The sequence below is a fragment of the Chrysochloris asiatica genome, unplaced genomic scaffold, assembly GCF_000296735.1.
Source record: "Chrysochloris asiatica unplaced genomic scaffold, ChrAsi1.0 scaffold00047, whole genome shotgun sequence".
NCBI classification, from domain to species: domain Eukaryota; kingdom Metazoa; phylum Chordata; class Mammalia; order Afrosoricida; family Chrysochloridae; genus Chrysochloris; species Chrysochloris asiatica.
Window position 1 is genome coordinate 14,441,843 of NW_006408565.1, and position 20,739 is coordinate 14,462,581.

Consider the following 20,739-nt stretch of genomic DNA (forward strand, 5'->3'; position numbering starts at 1 on the left):
CTTTGCGTCTGTCTATCTCTGAGCGCCAGAGGGCGCTGCAGGAACGGCCGATAGGGAGAGGAAGAGAATCTGTAGCCTAGGAATCCGGGCTGACCCGCCCCTTTACTTCCTTCCGAGCCAATCATTTGCCGGAGTGAGTGAAGCCCTCGCGCCCCGCACTTGCGCGTTAAAAGGGGGGCGGTGACGCACGGTCCGCACTGTGTACCACCAAGATGCGGTGGCAGGTAGTTGGTCTCACGCTGTTTCTGCTACTGGTTCTCGGAGCAGCCAAGTCGAGGCACGGATCTCGGCGGGGACATAGGACTTATCGCCGCTACACTCCGGACTGGACGAGTCTGGACGCTCGGCCACTGCCGGCCTGGTACGACGAGGCCAAGTTCGGGGTGTTTGTGCACTGGGGCGTGTACTCGGTGCCGGCCTGGGGCAGCGAGTGGTTCTGGTGGCACTGGAAGGGTGAGCACCAGGTCCTGTACGAGCTCTTCATGAGGAACAACTACCCGCCCGGCTTCAGCTACGCCGACTTCGGGCCGCAGTTCACGGCCACCTTCTTCGACCCCGAGCACTGGGCCGACCTCTTCCGGGCGGCGGGAGCCAGGTGAGGTCTCGGGGTGCGCGGGGACACCCTTCCCCGCAGGCCTGGGCAGCAGGAGATGGGGCGGGGACTGTGTGCCTAGCTGAAATATAACCTCCAGTCCTGGCTTTTGCTTCCTGAAGGATGCTGAATTGAGAAGTAGAAGGTGTGTCTTCTTGGGGAGTGGAAAACAAACGTTTCAGGGAGGAGGTGACCCCGAAAGCCCTCAGTATCTATACCTTTAGCTCGAGAGGATGTCCATCTCAGGCTGACAAGATGGTCAGGATTCCAGGTTTGTAAGGTAGTGGTATGAACTCTGGTCCTACCTCAACTGTGAACCGGCCTTGGAGAAATCACCCCACCGCCTTGCAGTCTTCATGGTTAGTAATAAGAAGGAATTGTCCCAGTTCCTTTCAGCTCAAATATAATGGGATGGAAAGGGAGAGAAGGGCATTCTGGAGTGTTTGGCAAACAGCACAAATTACATCTACTCCTCTCCTTGGCCTGCATATATAAGGTGTTCAAGCCATGTTTGAACTGTCTTGAGAACTACTGGCACTGTACAGGGAACGGAAAGAGTCTGAAGCACTCCTGCTTAGGGGAGAGGGAGACAAGAACCTTGAGGTTATGGAAGGCTTGTTGTTGTTAAGTGCCATACAGTTGACTCTGACTCATAGTGACCCTGTATAGGGTTCCCAGGGGGTGGCTGGTGAGTTTGATCTGTCTACCTTTTGGTTAGAAATCCAGTGCTTATCTTACAGTGCCACACCAAAACTCCTGTTGTTGTTCATGTTAAGTGGTGTGGAGTCAGTTCTGACTCAGTGACCCTGTATAGGGTTTCCAGGGAGCAGCTGGTGGGTTTGAGCCACCAACTTTGCAGTTGGTATTTCAGTACTTATTCTGCAGCGCCACCCCACAGCTCATTTGTTGTTGTCAGGTGCCATCGAGTCGGAACCGACTCATAGCGACCCCACGCACAGCAGAATGAAACAATGTCCGATCCTGGGCCAACCTCACTACCACTGCCACACTTGAGTCCATCAATGATGCCACCTGGCCAGTCCATCTCGTTGGGGGTCTTCCTCTTTTTCTCTGACCCTCCACTTTACCCAGCATGACATCCTTCTCCAACAATTGTTTCCTCCGGACAATATGTCCAAAGTATGAGAGACGAAATTTAGCCATCCTGGCCTCCAAGGAGCACTCTGGCTACACTTCTTCCAAAACAGATCTATTGATTGGTTCTTTTGGCAGTCCATGGCATTTTTAGTATTCTCCTCCAACACCACAACTCAAAGGCATCAATTCTTCTACGATCTTCCTTATTCACTGTCCAGCTTTCACATCCATATGAGGTTATTGAAAATACCATGGCTTGTGTCAGGTGCACCTTAGTCCTCAAGCTAACATCTCTGCTCTTCAATACATTAAAAAGTTCCTGTGCAGCAGATTTGCCCAATGCAATACGTCGTCTGATCTCTTGACTGCTGCTTCCGTGAGTGTTGATAGTTGATCTAAGAAGAATGAAGTCCTTGACAACTTCAATCTTTTCTCCATTGATAAGAAGGCTCATAGGGCAGTCATAAAGGAATACTCCTTGAAGGCAATATGTTGCTGATGGTTAAGTTAAAGAATGTTTACTCTCAGCTGCAAGGATCCCTTGAGGCACAATGGTTAACCATTTAGCTACTAACCAAAAGGTCAGTGGTTTGAACCCACCAGCCACTCTGAGAGAGATAAGACCTGGCAAAATGATCTCATGAAGATTGTTGTTGTTAGGTGCCATCGAGTCGGTACCGACTCATAGCGATCCGATGTACAACAGAATGAAACACTACCCTGTCCTGGGCCAACCTCACAATTGTTGCCACACTTGAGCCCATTGATGCTGCCACTTTGCCAATCCATCTTGCTGGGGGTCTTCCTCTTTTTCTCTGACCCTCCACCTTACCAAACACGATATCCTTCTCCAGCGACTGGTTCCTCCTGACAATATGTCCGAAGTCTGAGAGATGAAGTATGGCTATCATGGCCTCCAAGGAGCACTCTGGCTGCACTTCTTCCAATATAGATCTGTTTGTTCTTTTGGCAGCCCATGACACTTTCAATATTCTCCTCCAGCACCATAACTGTAAAGCATCAATTCTTCTACGGTCTTCTTTATTCACTGTCCAGCTAGGAATCTCTGTAAGATAAAGTTGGAATTGGCTTGATGGCACACAATAACAACTCAGCTCCTAGTAGGAGCAGTTTGGCTGTTGGGAAGGAAGTTGGTTGTAGGAGAGTAGGAATGGAGGCAGGGAGGGTTCCCTACTTTGGGCTTAGAGCCAATTTCCATTCATACCTTGGTCCTCAATCATCTTCAGAGCCTTAGTTTATATATCTCTTAAATTGAAAAGAAATTACTCTTGGCATTTAGTGTTTCCCACTAAATGCATGGGAATTTAAGACTCGAGAATACACAGAAGTGTTTTCTGCCTTTTGTTGTTATTGCGACCAATCACTTCCAACTTATAGCAACACCATGTGTTCAGACTAGAACTTCTCCATAGAGTTTTCAAGTCTGTGGCCTTTTGGAAGTAGATTGCCAAGTCTTTCTTCCATCATGCCTCTGGGTGGGTTTGAACTGCTAGCCTTTCTGCTAGTAGTTGAGGTTTTAACTGTTCTGTACCACTAAAGGACTCTTCTCTGTCTTCTAGGGATATACACACACACAGACAGATGCTTCTGACTCATGGTGACCACATCTGTTACAACATATAACTGCGCCACTTCACAGAAGTGGATTGCCAGGACTTTTGTCCATGGTGTCCCTGGATAGATTTGAACGACCAACCTTTATATTAGTAGTTGAGTACAAGCTGGTTGAGCCACCCTGGGGCCAACCTTTAGGGCCCTTACCAAAACCAATCCCATGACCATCAAGTCAATGCTGACTCATGGAGACCCTATATAGAGTTTCCGAGTCTAAATCTTCACAGGAGCAGACAGCCTCATCTTTCTCCATGGAGCCACTGTGTGGATTTGAACTGCCAGTCTTTTGGTTAGCAGTCCAGTGCTCATCCTAAAGCACTACCAGGGGTCTTTATTGTTGTTTTAAGTCAGTTTTGACGCCTGATGACCGGAATCGGGTTTCTAAGGAATGGCTGGTGAGTTTGAACCGACAACCTCGCAGTTGATTGCTTATCCTGCAGCACCACACTAGGACTCCGTTGTTGTTTTTGTTAAATGCCATTTAGTCTGTTCTGACTCATAGTGACACTGTATAGGGTTTCTGAGGAGCAGTTGGTGGGTTTAAACGGCTGACCTTGTGGTTCAAAGTCCAGTGCTGATCCTACAAATGCCACACCAGGACTCCTTTAGAAATCCGTAATTTACAAATGAAAACAATTAAAATCTGGGAGACATTCTGTATCCAGGGGGAATGTCCCTTGTATTACTCTGGACAAGGTGCCTGGCCCAGAAAGAGGAAGGGACCAAAGATCCTAGACTCCAAATCTCGAGATGAAGGTTCTCTGCACTACAAAGGTGCCGTAGGGTCTGCAAACTCTATGGCTTTAGGAATTGGTACTTGGCCTGTTTTGGTAAGGCCCGTGAAGTAAGAAAGGCTTTTGTATTTTTAGAGGGCTGTTAAAATAGATAGATAGATAGATAGATAGATAGATAGATAGATAGATAGATAGATAGATAGATAGATTTAACCAAAACTATATATATATGCCACAGAAACTAATGTTGCCTAAAACCCAAGGCACATCTGTGGAGTCCATTCCACTGCGTAGTGTTCTTACAGGACAAAGTAGCACTGCTTCCATAGAGTGTCTGGGACTGTAAATCTTCACAGAAGCAGACTGCCACAGCTTTCTAGGTGGCTGGTAGGTTCAAACCGCTGATCTTCTGAATCGCACTCAGCACTTTAGCCAGGGCTCCTGGATGTTGTCTGCAAAGCCTACACTACTTGCTCCCTGTCCTCTAGCGGAAAAGTTTGCCAGTCCCTCTGCTACAGTAAAAGAGGGCAAATCCTAAAAGGCTTTGAATTTGTGATGATGGTGTCAGGCTGTTCCTCAGACCACATCAGTCACATGATCATTTTCCTAGCTTTTCTTTTTAAACTTCTAGAGTTCCCAATACTAACCACCGATTATTATATTATCACATGTACATAATACCTGTTTGTCTGCCAAAAGCAAGTGACACTTTGAAGGATTTGATTGTTATCACAGCACTTGTCTTTTCTCCCCAGCTCTTTTTAATCCTTTGTCACCTCTAAATGAGACTCCATTTATATCGGGTTGATAAAGCAAAGAACTTTCATTTTCTATCATCTGCTGTTTACAAAGAGATCTCTTTCTACTGAGGCAAAGGGTTAAACAGTTAATTTTGTATACTCGGAAGGGTTGGAGAACCTGAGAGCTAAGGTTCACTTCTTTTCTCCTGCCTTCCCTCCTGGCCTCCTTGGCTGGGGACAAAGCACTGTGACTTCCTCAAGTCTGCTCCCATTCCTGGAGCAATATCCCTGGGGACTTGTGATTACAGTGCCTCCCAGCCATAACTGACATGGTCACTAATAATCCTGTCGTCATTTTCCAGCCATTGGAAGAACCTCAGGAATGCTGGGCAGGAGCTTGCTTACTTACTTCCTCTGCTCCCCTGTTTTTATGTCCACAGGTATGTAGTCCTGACCACAAAGCATCATGAAGGCTTCACAAACTGGCCGAGTCCTGTGTCTTGGAACTGGAACTCTCAGGATGTGGGACCCCATCGTGATTTGGTTGGGGAGCTAGGGACAGCTCTCCGGAAGAGGTGTGTGTCTGAGAACAGTTACTCTGTTACCTCTTTTGATCTAGCCATCCTGGGCTCCATACTTTTTCTTCTTTTTCTATGTTTGCATTTAGCAAGGAATTAAGATCACCTGAAGGGCTTCTGGCCTTTGAAATAGCCACGTTTGAAACTTGACAGTTTTCACATGGCCAAGGATAACATTGTTCATGGTAGAGTCTGGTTGGGTGGAAGGTGCCCAGCACAGACCCTGGTGCTCCACATGTAGTCTGCAAAGGAGTCCCTCTGGGAATCTCCCGACCCAGGAGCCTTACCAGTCGGGGTCCTGTATTCCATGGAGGCCTTAGTAGTCAGCACAGAGCTGAATAGGCATCCAGGGAAAGTATGTATGAGTGGTAGATTAAATTGTAAAGTGTCTTCAAGTCAGTTCCAATTCATAATGACCCTATATAGGGTTTTCAAAGCTGCAAGTATTTGTGGGAGCAGAAAGCCTCATAGTTTTCCTATGAGGAGTGGCTGGTAGATTCGAACTTCCAACATTGTGGTTGAGCTGTTGTTGTTAAGTGCTATTGAGTTGGTTCCAACTCATAGTGACCCTGTGTAGAGAGGGATTCCAAGGGAGTGGCTGATGTAGTTGAACTGCTAGCCTTGTGGTTAGCAATCCTGTGCTTATCCTGCAGTGCCACACCAGGACTCTGGTAGGTTGAGTAGGAAACCAAAAAAGGCATTTACAGCAGCAGAAAGTGTGATAAGGAAGCACACAGTTCAGATTCTGATGAATAATGCTTGATTTTGTCATTTAATAGGAAGTAACTTCCCAAGATCAAAGAGCTAGGAAATAACAGCCCTAGAATTTGAACTCAGGTCTTCTGACTGGATGCAACTCATGTTGTTATTGTTGCTAGGTGTCATCCAGGCAGTTCCGACTCATGGAGACCCGATGTACAACACACTGAAAGAAACACTGCCCAATCCCGTCCCATCCTCACAGTTGTTATGTTTGAGTCCATTGTTACTGCTACAGTGTGTCAATCCATCACACTGAAGGGCTTCCTCTTTATCAGTGATCTTCCACTTTACCAAGCATGATATCCTCTATGGACTGGTCTCTCCTGACTACATGTCCAAAGTACAAAAGATAGAGTCTTACCATCCTTGTTTCTAGGAAGCTTTCTGGCTGTACTGCTTCCAACACACATTTGTTGTTCTTCTGGTAGTCCACAATACTTTCAGTATTCTTCACCAATACCATAATTCAAATGGTCGGTTCTCCTCAAGTCTTTCTTATTCATTGGCCAACTTTCACATGCGTATGAGGCCGTTGAAAATACCCTGGCTTGAGTCAGACGAACCTTAGTTCTTAAACGGACATGTTTACTCTTGAACACTTTAAAGAGGTCTCGTGCAGCAGATTTACTTAATACAATACATCGTTTGATTTCTTCAATGCTGCTTCCATGAGTGTTGATGGTTGAGCTAAGAAAAATGAATTCTGTGATAATTTCAATGTTTTTATTTATTGATCCAGTTGTGAGGATTTTTGTTTTCTTTGTATTGAGGTACAGTCCATGCAGAATGCTATGGTCTTTGATCGTCATCATTAAATGTTTTAAGTCCTCTTCACTTTCAGCAAGCAATGTTGTGTCATCTGCATATTGCAGGTTGTTAATGAGTCTTCCTCCAATCCTGATGCCACATTCTTCTTCATATAATCCAGCTTCTCAAATTATTTGCTCAGCATACTGATTGAATAAGCATGATGAAAGGCTACAACCCTGGCACACACCTGTCATGGTTTGAAATAATTTAGTATCCCCTTGTTCTATACTAACAACTGCCTCTGGATCTATGTACAGGTTCCTTGACAACTTCCATTTTTTATGATGTTGCTTATTGGTCCTATTGTGAGGATTTTTGCTTTCTTTCTGTCACTTTGTGTTCCATATTGAAGGCTGTAGTTTTGATTTTTATCAGTAAGTGCTTCAAGTCCTCTTTGCTTTCAGCAAGCAGGGTTGTCTTCTGCACATTGCAGTTGTTAATGAGTCTTCTTCTGATCCTGATGCTATGTTCCTCTGCATATTATCCAGCTCAGATCATTAGCTCAGCATACAGATTAAATAAGTATGGTAAAAAGATACAACCCTATTATACACCTTTCCTGATTTTAAACCATGCACTATTCCCATTTTCTGTTTGATAACTGCTTCTTGGTGTATGTATAGGTTCCACATGAGCACAATTAAGTCTTCTGGAATTCCCATCCTTTGCAATGTTATCCGTAGTTCGTTATGATCCTCACAGTGCCGATCTGCACAGTGCCTTTTCTTAGCAGTAAAACACAGGTAAACGTCTTTCTGATTTTCTCTGCTTTCAGCCAAGATTCATCTGATATTAGCAATGATAGCCTTCATTCCATGCCACACCTGAATCCAGCTTGAAATTCTGACCCTATCTATATTGCTGCGACGTTTTTTGTTTGTTTTTGCAATGTCTTTAGCAAAATTTTACTTGTATGTGATACTATTGATATTGTTCAGTAATTTCCATATTCTGTTGGGTTAGGAATAGGCACAAATATTGCTCTCTTCCAGTGTGAAAGAGATCAGTAAATCTAGGGTAAATAAAATAACAAACCTATATTCAAGAAACCTATCATCAACTATGTAGAAAATCTTAGTAATGATTGTTTCTGAGGATAGGATTTTGGATATTTCATTCTTTATATTTTTCTCTATTTTCCAGTTTCTATATTCCAAGTACAATATGCATTTTCATAATTGACAGAGAACTTTTATTTTTAAGTAGAACTATATCAGTTATGAAGACAGGTGACTTTAAAAATTGGTTTAAATAACATCTTAGTCTTAAAATATTCATGAATAAAGAATTGTGTGTATTTTCAAAAACACCATAAACCCAATCTTTTCTCCTTAAGTGAATGGTAAGAGATGATTTGAGGGAAGGGTTTTGGATCCCATGCCCTTCCATTCCCTTATGGGTGACTTTCATTGAGATGTGAAAATGCTAGAACTTAAGATAAGCTGGTTTTTCTTTGCTTAATAACACATGCCATTCTGTTTTTCTGTTCAAGGAACATGAGCTATGGACTTTATCATTCTCTCTTAGAATGGTTCCATCCACTCTACTTACTTGACAAGAAGAATGGCTTCAAGACACAGTATTTTGTGAGTTCAAAAACAATGCCAGAGCTATATGATCTTGTGAATAGGTAAGCAACAAATCGTTTTGGCCTGTGACATTTATCAGTGAAATCAGAGCCTCTTGTGAGGTATGTTACATAGGATGATGGCGGGGAGGAGGTAAAAAAGACATATGGAAAACATCTAGAAGATTTAAAAAAAAATAGAAGTGGTGGTTATATGAAGATAAAATATGACTCCTCCCACCCACTTTTCTAAGCTGTTATGTGACCATATTGCCTTTATAATTAAAACAGTCAAACAAAACCCTGGATGGTAGTAAGTCAAAATGACAGTTCTTTCTTTTTCTGTTTTCCCTTTGTTGGTACCTGAAGAGAGACAGCCTGGTCTTATGATGTCAAAATAGTGTGGGGGCAGAATTGTGTAAATTCCTCTTCTAATGTCACAAGAGGGGAAAGAGAATCAAGGTTGGCAGTTCAAACCGACTTGGCAGTCCAGTGCATTAACTCACTGCCCCACACCAGGACTCAGCCACCACCTGTAAAGCCCATTGCTCCACCTCACACAGTTCTGCTGGTTCTGGTGCCACTACTTATCAGCTGCTGCTTCTCACCATTTTATGAATCTTTGATGTTATAGCTTTCTTTGTCTCCTGGGTCTAGGAGGTTCTCAGTACAGGGACCCTGAGTTTGGGGGACACCATTTCTGTCCCTTTCTTAAGGGCAGTGAAGTTCCCCCTCTGCATCTGTGTTGTTAAGTGCCATTGAGTTGGTTCCAAGTCGCAGCAACTCTTTGTAGGGTTTCTGAAACTTTAAATCTTCAAGGAAGCAGGAAGCCTCATCTTTCTCCCTCGGAGCAACTGATGGGCTCAAGCTGCAGACCTTATGGTTCACAGTCCAGTGCTTAATTGTATGGAGCCACGAGGCATCTAGGATGGCTCATTTTCTGCCTAGTGGAATAACAAAATGGACCAATCCCTTTGTTGGGGTTCCATAAGCTTTATTTACATGGTCACCCTCACAAGAGTGCCATGTACTTTAGTTGCATTATTAGCAAGCTAGCTGATACGCTTGGTGGACCACAAGCACCTCATTTGCATAGTCCCACCCAACATAGTGGTTACGAATCGGGCTGCAAACCACAAGATCAGCAGTTGGAAACTACCAGCTGTTCCGTGGGAGAAAGATGAGGCTTTTTGCTACCATAAAGATTTACAATGAAATGAAATATGTTAAGTGTAAAACTGATGTTCTCTCATGTAAACTATCACTCAATTCGCAATACAAAGTTAAAAAAAATAATAATAATAATGATTATACTACTAACAACTAAACCCTGTACAGGGTCGCTATGAGTCGGAATCAACTCCACGGTACATAACCACACCACACACCCGATCATTTGGTGGCAATTACTAGACCAAGGCAAGGTTATGTAAACTCAATCGATCACACCATAAATAGATACTATATAGGATTTGGCATTGGGCAGATTGTCATTTGGAGCTCCAGCTTTTGTTACTTAATGAGCTTCATCACCTTAAATGTGTCTCTGGTTCTCCTGCCCTATAAAATGGAGCTAATAATGCCTTCCTGTAGGTCTGAGAATAGTATGTTAAAAGTCACTGTCATAGTGGCTTGTACATAATAAGGTTGTTATGTAATCATTGCAATGATTACAATCCCCTCCATGCATCATCATTCAACAATATTCCCTCTGGTTTTTTTTGTTTTTGTTTTTTGGATGTACCCAAACACTCAGTAATATACAATCTTTCAAACAACCAAAGGACACACCCTGCAAGCCTGCCCCCCCATCTGCCCATTTTTAATAGGATTATTTGTCATTTTGTTGAGGCATCGAAGTGTTCCTAAATTTTAGAGAGTAGTCGTAGCGTAGTGGTTATGAATCGGGCTGTGAACCACAAGGTCAGCAGTTCGAAACTACCAGCTGTTCTGTGAGAGAAAGATGAGGCTTTCTGCTCCCATAAAGATTTACAGCCTTGGAAACCCTGTGCAGGGTCGCTATGAGTCGGAACTGACTCCACGGCACATAACAACAACAGCAACAAGTCTTTAGTTATATCATTTACTTTGCTGTTTTTTTAAATAATGCTTTGTTTATTTGAGGTCTATTTCCTTTCCATATAAATGTTAGTTCTTCCAGCTCTCTAGAGAATGATGTTGGATTCTGGATTGGGATTGCATTATATCTATAGATTGCTTTGGGTAGTGCTGACATCTTTACAGTGTTTAGTCTTTCTATCCATGAGCATGATATGTTTCTCCATTTCTACAGGTCTCTTTTAGTTTGTTGTTGTAGTGTTTTATAGTTTTCTTTGTTTCTCAAGTTATAATTATTCCCAGGTATTTCATCTTTGGGGTGGCTATTGTAAATGGCATTGTTTTGCTGATTTCCATTTCAGTCTTTTCTTTATTAGTGTAAGGAGCGTATACGCAAGGTCAGCAGTTCAAATCTGCTGGTCACTCCCCAGGAGAAAGATGAGGCTTTCTGCTCCTGTAAAGATTTATAGCCTCAGAAACCCTATGCAGGATCGCTATTGGTCAGAACAAACTCAGTGGTTCACAACCAATCACCATCACCTTTATTAGTGTAAAGGAATCCAGCTGATTTATTTGGTGTTAATCTTGTACCCTACCACTTTGCCAAATCTTATCATTAAGTTCCAATAATTTTCTTGCTGACTCTGGAATTTTCTAAGTATAGAATCATGTCTACAAATAGAGTTTTACTTCTTTGCCAATTGGATGCCTTTAATTTCCTTTTCTTGCCTTACAGCTCTGGCTGAGACTTCCAGCACAGTATTGAATAGAAGTGGTGATAAAGGGCATCCTTATCTGGTTCCTGAGAGCAAGGGGAATGGCTTCAGTTTCTCATTGTTGAGAGTGATGGTGGTTGTTGGTTTTGTATATATGCCCTTAAGTATGTTGAGGAATTTCCCTTCTATTCCTATTTTGTTGAGTGTTTTTAAATCAAGAATGAGTGTTGCATTTTGTCAAATGCCTTTTCTGCATCAGTTGCTATGATCATGTGGTTTATTCCTTTTGTTTTATTTATGTGGTGGAGTATGTTGGTTGTTTTTCTATTGTTGAACCATCCCACATAGCCTTATTTGAGTCCCATGCTGGGTTTTGTTTTGTTGTTGATATATTGTTAGATTCTATTGGCTAGGATTTTGTTAAGTTTTTTGCATCTATGTTTATAAGTAATATTGGTCTGTAGTTTTCTTTTTTAGTGATGTCTTTCCCTGGTTTTGGTATCAGTACTATGCTTGCTTCATAGAATAAATTCAGGACTTTTCCATCCTTTTCTATATTCTGTAATAGTTTGAGTAGAATTGACGTCATCTCCTCTCTGAATGTTTGGTAGAATTCACCTCCCAGCAAGCACTCGATCCACTCCTCTAACCTTTCCTCAGGGTTCCAGGATTTTCATCTGTGTCTGTTTCATTTTGATCTCTTTGTTGTAGAGGGTCCATGTAGCAATCTGCCTAGTCTGCCATCTTGTCAGAAGTCATATCATCGTAATTCTTAAAATGACAACTTTCACTTGGGATTTGGCACCAGTCTTCATGATGTTTTCACCCTCATTTGCCCTTCTGTATGCTCACTGAGGATGATTGGCCTTTAAAACTGAAGAGGCAGCCACTTCTGCCTGACATTCATTTTAGACCAAAAAAACAAACCTCCTTATATGCAGATTCTATCAAGATAGTTTCTCTGAGGAGCTTGCAGCACACTCAGAGACAGCAGAGGCCTGGATCCAGGCAGTACTCTCTGGTGTTTTTCCTTTTGTTTTTCTTCCTGGCTGTGTAGATTCTTGCCACTTCAAATGGCCATCTTTTTCCTGGAATCTATTTACTGTCCTGATTATGAAGCCCAGCATAATAGGTTTGGCATCCAGCAGATTGCATTTCCTTTCCAGCTCCTGGTACTTACAGGCATCATCACCTAAAACAGATCATCCTTTTGAACCTCACATTCTCATGCTCTAAAAATGGGAATTATAATGTCTGCCTTATTTTTTGTTGTTGTTAAGTGTTGTTGAGTGTTGTTGAGTCATTTCCAACTCATAGCAACCCTGTATAGGGTTTCCGAGGAGCAGCTAGTGGGTTTGAACTACTGACCTTGTGTTTTGTCATCCAGTCCCGATCCTGCAGTGCCATACCAGGATTCCACCTGCCTTGCCTTACAGGGCCGTTTTGGAAGAAGTGCAGCCAAAGTGCTTCTTAGAGGCTAAGATGACCAAACTTCGTCTCTTATACTTTGGACATATTGTCAGGAGGGACCAGTCACTGGAGAAGGATATCATGTTTGGTAAGGTGGAGGGTCAGAGAAAAAGAGGAAGACCCCCAATGAGATGGACTGGCCAAGTGGCAGCATCGATGGACTGAAGGGTGGCAACAATAGTGAGGTTGGCCCAGGATCGGGCAGTGTTTCGTTCTACTGTGCAGAAGGTCGCTATGGGTCGGTACCAACTCAGTGGCACCTAACAAAAACAATAATACATATGTGATGGAGGCTCGGGTGGATTTTATAGATGCTTTAGTGTAGAAGCTTTGAGTACTTATTTTCTTAATGCATTTAGGGGAATGATTCAAGTTCTGAACACATCGTGAAAGCAGAAACCTTTGTCCCAGAGTTTTGCAACAACACCACTGTCATTGCAGTTACATGCTGGAAGGAAATCAATGTAAACTGATTCCAACTTCATTTTCTAAAAGGATGTAAAGAAAAAGCTAAATCCCTTGCCATCCCATCAGTTCCCACTCCTAGTGAGCTTACAGGACAGAGTAGAACTGCCCTGTAGGCTTTTCAAGACTGTACATAGTTATGGGAGGAAACTGACTGCCATATCTTCCTCCCATCCAATGGCTGGTGGCTTCCATCTGCCAGCTTTTCAGGTAGCAGCCAAGCGCTTTCACTGCTGCTCCACCAGGCCTCCTTTCTCAAGAAAAATACTAAGAGAAAATAGACCAAAACGCTGTGTTTGTACTAGTAATGGTTATGTTAACAAAATGGATTTTATTGCTTTGTTCTTGTTTGATTATCCAGTTTTTCACATTTGCTGTATTATGGTAATTTTACATGACTTTCAAAATGGGGTGCTATATTAATTTTTAAATATTTGCTGCAGTTTCATAGAATTGTAAATGTGAAAGTTACTTTCTTGGCAGATATTTTGGTGTGTATATTTTCACCACAGTTTAAAAAAAAAAAAAAGCTATGCATAAAAATTTTAAAAAAAAATAGATGTTGCAAACTCAGTTCACAAGCCTTTACTGTAACTGCGTTCAGGTGATCCTCTTTGTCCTAATCTCATGTCTGTCAGGTACAAGCCTGACCTGATTTGGTCAGATGGAGAGTGGGAATGTCCTGACACTTACTGGAACTCCACAAATTTTCTTGCTTGGCTGTACAATGATAGTCCCGTCAAGGTATGTAGTGATACGACTTATTTCTCATTTATTAGTGATGATAAAAGACAGTACAGGAGCCAAGGTCTGGAGGAGTAATAATAACGAAACAGCAGCAGTAGTCGATAGTGGTCCCAGCACTGCGGGGAGACGGAGAGGGAGAGTAACCGGTGTTAAGGGCCTCACTGCCATTCTTGATTTTGGCTAACTAGGTTTAAAATACAAGGGGACTTGAAAAAGTTCGTGGAAAAATTCCAGTATCTTTTAATCCCATTTTTCCACAAACTTTTTGAAGTCCCTCCTTTGTATTATTAAATTTAAGTAGTAGGAAAAAATAGTATGTAGAATTCCTAAATCACGTAGGGAAAATAAAATAAACTCTGTTAAGCAAACCAACATTAATGGGAAAATCACCTAAACCTTAATATGTAAAAGACATATAATTAAGTGGTAGAAATAAAATGTGTATATCCTTGACCCTCATCTACTCTTTAGATCATGCAGTGTGCTTCTCAAGGAGCAAATTCATTTCCCTCATATTTCAGTTTTTAAGGGATCGTTGCTTACTCCTAGCCCCTCTCCACATAATTAACACTATTAGCAGATATTTAATAGCTACCTATTAATCGGGTTTTTTTTTGGTTCTTTTCCAAAGTAACAGAAATGTCCATCTTCACCATGGACAAAATTTTAATATTTATATATGTGTTCTAAATTTGTCGTGGATTTTGAAAAAAAATCCAAACCTAAAACCAAGTAGAACTCAGGTAACTTGATAAAGTCCTAAGAAAATGAGGAGAAAGGACAGAGATCCAAGGTAACAAATAAAGACAGATTAAGGGTGGCTTTCTGGGACTCATTGAATGTGTGGATGCCCCGAGCTGCACATCATCACCATTATCCACAAGGCTCCTCACACTTGGGTGGCTCAGACTTGGGCCCTGGAGACACTGAAGGCCTTATTCTACCTTCTCTCTTCTGAATGTCATCTTTGGTGCATCTAGAAAAGGATGATTTTGAACTGTACTCATGTTAGGAAAGTATTTTGAGGAGAAATTTGGTTGTTTTTGTTTAACAAGGCAACCAGATGGTACTCTGTGTGATCTTGGCTGTCCACAGTAGCTCAGAGAAAAATTGGAGAGGAACAGAGACTCCACTGTTGTTTCCTGCAACTTCCCTCCTCTTTCCCACGCTGCTGACACTTTCTGTTCTCCTTTTGGACAGCCTGCCTAGCGAGCATAGCTACCCTGTAAGGCAGAAGGAGGGCAAATGTTGTAATCAAAGGGAGAAGCAGGCCTGCCCGCTCTGCTCTTCCTGTCTGCAGTATCTGCACTGTTCACGCCAGCACTTTCTGCAGGTCTTTATTCAGATGGCATCCGGGTAGTGCAGCCTTCCCTGGCCACTCTGTCTAAAACTGTAGCTTCTCATGCTCTATGCCTTCCCCTGCATTGTTTTTCTCTTCGTCTCATGGTCTACTATATTACAGATATTATTTGCAATGTTTATTGTCTTTCTCGCCCAGTACAATGTCAGCATAATGAGGACAAAGATTTTGGTGTACTTGCTGCTTTGTCCCCAACCTCCAAAACAATACTTGGCATGAGTTGTTAAGTGGCATTGAGTTGGTTCATAGCAACCGTGTATAGGGTTTCTAAGGAGCAGCTGGTAGGTTTGAACCACCAACCTTATAGTTAGCCATCCAGTACTTGCCTTGTACTGGTTGAATGTAAACTATGTCTGTCTTCTGAAAATTTATGTCCTTTTTGGCAGAAGTGAGGAACACTCCTGTGTCAGTAGTTCTATTTATGTGGAACCCTAGGTGGATAACTCTGATGTGAGGTCTTATTATTATATACATATCTGTCTTCTCTGCCAGTGTGCAAGGATGACTTGATTTACCTTGGATACCCCACGATGGCACTGTGGGATAAAGCACTGGACCTCAAGGTCCGTTTGAACCACAAGGTCAGCGGTTCAAACTCACCAGCCACACCTTGGAAATCCTATCAGGTTCACTGTGAGTTGGAACTGACTCAATGGTACTTAACAACAACAACCCCAGTATAAGCCTGTCACAGTACAAGCCCTGCAGTATTTGTTGAGTAAATAGGTATCAAGTAAGCAGGTGAGTGTTCAATGAAGGCTTGGGATTCTAATTCTTCATTTTTCTTGAAATAGTTTTTATATATCTGTTCAAGATGTGTAGGAGCCCTGGTAGTGTAATGGATTAAGCATTGGGCTTTTAACCACAAGCTTGGTGGTTCAAACCCACAAGCTGCTTCATGGGAGAAAGATGAGACTTTCTGCTCCTGTAAAATATGTACATCCTTGGAAATCTATGGAACAGGTCTCCTCTGTCCTATAAGTAACTGTAAGGGGCCGGATGCAACTTGATGACCATGGGTTTGGCTTGATTCTCTTTTTGGCTTTCAAGAAATGTACCCATAGAGCCAGGTCCTTTGCTATGTGGGATTAAAGTCAAGTGTTCACGAGAAGGAACATCACAAACAAAATAGATTAAACCAAGATCAGATTGGGACAAGAGAAAAAAAATATCAACCTCAGTGCTGTTTTAACAATTTATTTAACTCGTCACACTTCCCACAAGATGGCAGACTAGGCAGATACTTTACACAGACCCTCTCAATACAGGTATGAGCGACCAAATAAAAAGACACAGATGATAATCCTAGGACTCTGAGCTTCAGAGGAAAGCATAGAGAAGTGGATTGAATACTGACTAGAAGAAGAAGAAGCTGAACCATGGCAGCAAGAGACAGACAGGTGAACTGTTGCCTAGCCTGAGGCAGCATGGCCATCTTGAACTTTTGTTTATTTATTTTTTAAACTTTTTATTGAGAATTGAGTGAAGGTTTACGGACAAGTGCATCAGCTTTACATTCAGCAAATCCCACACTTTGTTTCAGCTCAGTGGTTACAATCCCCTCCATGCAACGCAAGTTATCGCACTTCCTCCCTATTTACATTCCACTGAATTTCCTGTACCTTCTCAACTTTGTTCTTAGGAAAATGTTGCCTTTTTTGTTTTGAATGATTGACCATTTCATGGTGAGCTTACCTTACTACTGTTGTTGCCCCCGTTATAAACCTTTCTACCACTTGGCTGAAAACTGGGCCACAAGGGTGAGAGCCATAGTCTCAGATTCCTCCACTCTCTTTCTGGCAAGTAAACACAGTCTTTTTTTGGTTGTTGTTCTGCATTCTCTTTTACTATCTGTGTACTATGATTCCTTTCAGAGCACTTGGTAGTGGTAGCCAGGTACCATCTAATTCTTCTGTCTCAGTCATGGAGACTGATGCTTATGTGTTCCATTAGTCTAATTGATTCCAAGTTTTTTCTATTCTTATCACTCTTCTTCATTCCACACATGGAAAGACCAGTAGCTGCACCTTAGACTCATGAGCTTTCAAGATACCAAATGCTATTCACCAAAGTAGGATTTAGAATATTGTCTTTGTGGACAGTGTTAAGCCCATGGTGTTCCCTGAGACTATGGTCCTGATCTCCCGGGCTTATCAACTCATTGCCTTAAGATATCTGATAATATCTAGAAAATTTTCATCATTTTGCCTGCTATATGCTTAACCACATTCATAGTTGTGTTTGCAGAAAAGGTACATACCCATATATAAATATCCTCTTTCAAGCTCTCATATATCTATATAAACCCTTCTTCCTTTACCCATTCAGTCTCGGTCCATGTGTCTATGCACAGACACTGTTGTTCCAAGGTTGTGTACATATCACTATTTACCTCGATTCCCATTAGCCCTTGCATACCTCCCCGTGTCTTCACCTGTTTTCTTCATTCTTCGTCAACCTCCCTCTTCCTGTATATTGCCCTCCCTGTCGTCACCTGAGTTAACATGTGTCTACCCTCAAGCCAGTGAATTACTCTCCCCTCCCTCCCACCCTTAGTAACCATCAAAGAATTTTTCTTTTCGTATGGAAACATTTTCTTAAAAGTTTTTACAATCATGGTCTCATACAATATTTATCCTTTTGTGATAGATCAATTTCATTCAGTATGATGTCCGCCAGGTTCATCCATGTTGTGAGGTGTTTCACAGATTCATTATTGTTCTTCGACGTGGCATGGTCCATTGTGTGTATGTACCAGAGTTTGTTTATCCATTCTTTTATTGATGGGTATTTAGACTTTCTCCACCTTTTTACTATTGTGCACATATATCTACTTGTGTCCTGGATCATATTGCTTCTGGATATATACCAAGTAGAGGGATTGTTGGGTTATAAGATATTTCTATTTCCAGCTTTCTAAGGAAGCACCTTTCCATTTTCCAGAGTGGTTGAACCATTGGACAGTTCCACTAGCAATATAGGAGAGTCCCAGTGTCTCTACACTCTCATCACCATTTGTTTTTTTTTTAACTTCACTGTTATGCTGGTGTGAAATATATCTCATTGTTACTTTGATTTGCATCTCTCTAAGGGCTAATGATCGTGAACATTTCTTCATATGTTTGTTGGCTGCCTGAATGTCTTCCTTGGTGAAATGTCTGTTCATGTCCTATGCCAGTTTTTTAATTGGGTTTGTTTTTTCCTTGTAGAGGTGTTCTAGTTTTTTATAAATTTTAGGTATTAGCTCTTGCTTGATGTCACTGCAAAAAAAAATTTTCGCAGTCTGTGAGCTCCCTGTTTACTCTCTTTTTTTTTTTAAAGGTTTTTATTGTGGATTGAGTGAAAGTTTACAGGACAGATCATTAGTTTTACTTTAACAAATCATACACCTTGTTTCATTACAATGATTATAATCCCCTCCATGTACCATCAGTTAATAGTATTTCTCTGTATTCCCTTTAGCTTTTTTTAAAAAAAACCACTCAAGCATATATAATAATTTACACCTCTAAAGGGCACATTCTGCAAGTCTGCCTCCTGGCCACCAGCTCTTAGTCCCTCTCTTCCCATGAATCTAGAGTCCTCAGCCATTCCCCTTCTCCATGACTCCATCTCTGCCTCCGTCTCTGGTGTCACTTCTTCTGTGGATAAGGTCCCAAATTCTGCTTGTGCTCTTCTCCCTTGATGGCCCTAGGGTCCTCTGTTTCTGGATTGTAAGATTAACCTCTCCCCGGTTTTTGTTACAAAACTTCTACTATTACAATTGTGACCGTTGCAATTAGTCATGATAACAGTTATTCACTAGTGAATCATATGAATCTTATCCCCATGTCTTTTCACCAGACCTATCTAGACAAGATGAAAAATATTCAGTGGGGACTCTTTCATTCCCCCCGACACACACACACTCTTAAACTAAACTCCTTCTTGAAACCTTGTAAGCCAGTCACTTCATGCCTTTATTGCCTCCTCATTTTAGGTAGCCAGTGTCTAAGTTGCCCGTCCCTATTTACGCTGTGTACAGAGGGGATAGCATTGATACGTGATGTGAAGACTCCTTCCCTCTCAGTTGGTATTTAGAGTTACTACCTCCATGACTCCACCATTCATCTGTCAGTTTGTTGTACTGTGGTGGCTTGTGAGTTGCTGTGATTCTGAAAGCTATGCCACTGGTATTTTAAATACCAGCAGGGTCACCCATGGTGCACAGGTTTCAGATGAGCTTCCAGACAAAGACAGACTAGGAAGAAGTGACGAACTACTTCCGAATATTTAGTTACTGAAAACCTTATGAATAGCAGAGAAACACTGTCAGATACAGTGTAGGAAAATGAGCCCCTCTCAGTTGGAAGGCACTCAAAATGTGACTGGGGAAGAGCTGCCTCCTCAAAGTACAGTTGACTGTGATGACACAAATGGAGTAAAGCCTGTGGGGGAAAAGCCTGTGGGACCTTCATTTGCTGATGGGGCACAACTCAAAATGAAGAGAAACAGCTGCAAACATCCATTGAAAATTGGAATATGGAATGTATGAAGTATGAATCTGGGAAAATTTGGAAGTTGTCAAAAATGAAATGGAACGCATCAACATCGATATCTTAGGAATTAGTGAGCTGAAATGGACTGGTATTGGCCATTTTGAATCTGACAACCACATGGTTAACTATGCCGGGAATGACAAATTGAAGAGGAATAGTGTTGCATTCATTGTCAAAAAGAACGTATCCAGATCAGTCATGAGGTACAGGCTGTCTGTGATAAGATAATATCCATGCACCTACAGGGAAGCCCAGTTAATACCACTATTATTCGGATTTATACAGCAACCACTAAAGCCAGTGAGGACAAAATAGAAGAATTCTACCAACTTCTTCAATCTGAAATTGATCTAACATGCAATCAAGATATGTTGATCATTACTGGTGATTGGGGAACAAAGAGGAAGGATCAGTAATTGGAAAATACAGCCTTGGTGATAGATATGATTCTGGAGATCGTATGATAGAATTCTGCAAAACCAATGATTTGTTCATTTCAAATACCTTCTTTAGACAGCAATAGAGACAAATATACACCCAGATGGAATACATAGAAATCAAATTGACTACATTTGCAGAGAGACAATAGAAAAGCTCCATATCATCAGTCAAAACAAAACCAGGGGGAGACTGTAGAACAGACCATCAATTACTCATAAGCAAATTCAAACTGAAGCTGAAGAAAATGAAAACAAATCCATGAGAGCCAAAATATGACCTTAAATTTATGCCACCTGAATTTAGAGATCATCTGAAGAATAGATTTGATAAATTAAACACTAAAAACTGAAGACCAGAAGAGTTGTGGGATGACATCAAGAACATCATACATGAAGAAAGCAAAAAGTCATTAAGAAGACAAGAAAGAA

General features: G+C 41.8%; 1 protein-coding gene across 1 annotated transcript in view; it reads left to right on the plus strand.

Annotated features, from left to right (window-relative positions):
- Positions 1-212: 212 nt before the first annotated feature.
- FUCA1 (fucosidase, alpha-L- 1, tissue) overlaps positions 213-20,739 on the plus strand; it is a 37,864-nt gene continuing 17,337 nt past the window's right edge. The window contains exons 1-4 of the mRNA XM_006862303.1: positions 213-595; positions 5,240-5,374; positions 8,442-8,579; positions 13,864-13,969. Coding sequence (XP_006862365.1) covers positions 213-595; positions 5,240-5,374; positions 8,442-8,579; positions 13,864-13,969 — 762 coding nt within the window. The remainder of the gene's footprint in view (positions 596-5,239; positions 5,375-8,441; positions 8,580-13,863; positions 13,970-20,739) is intronic.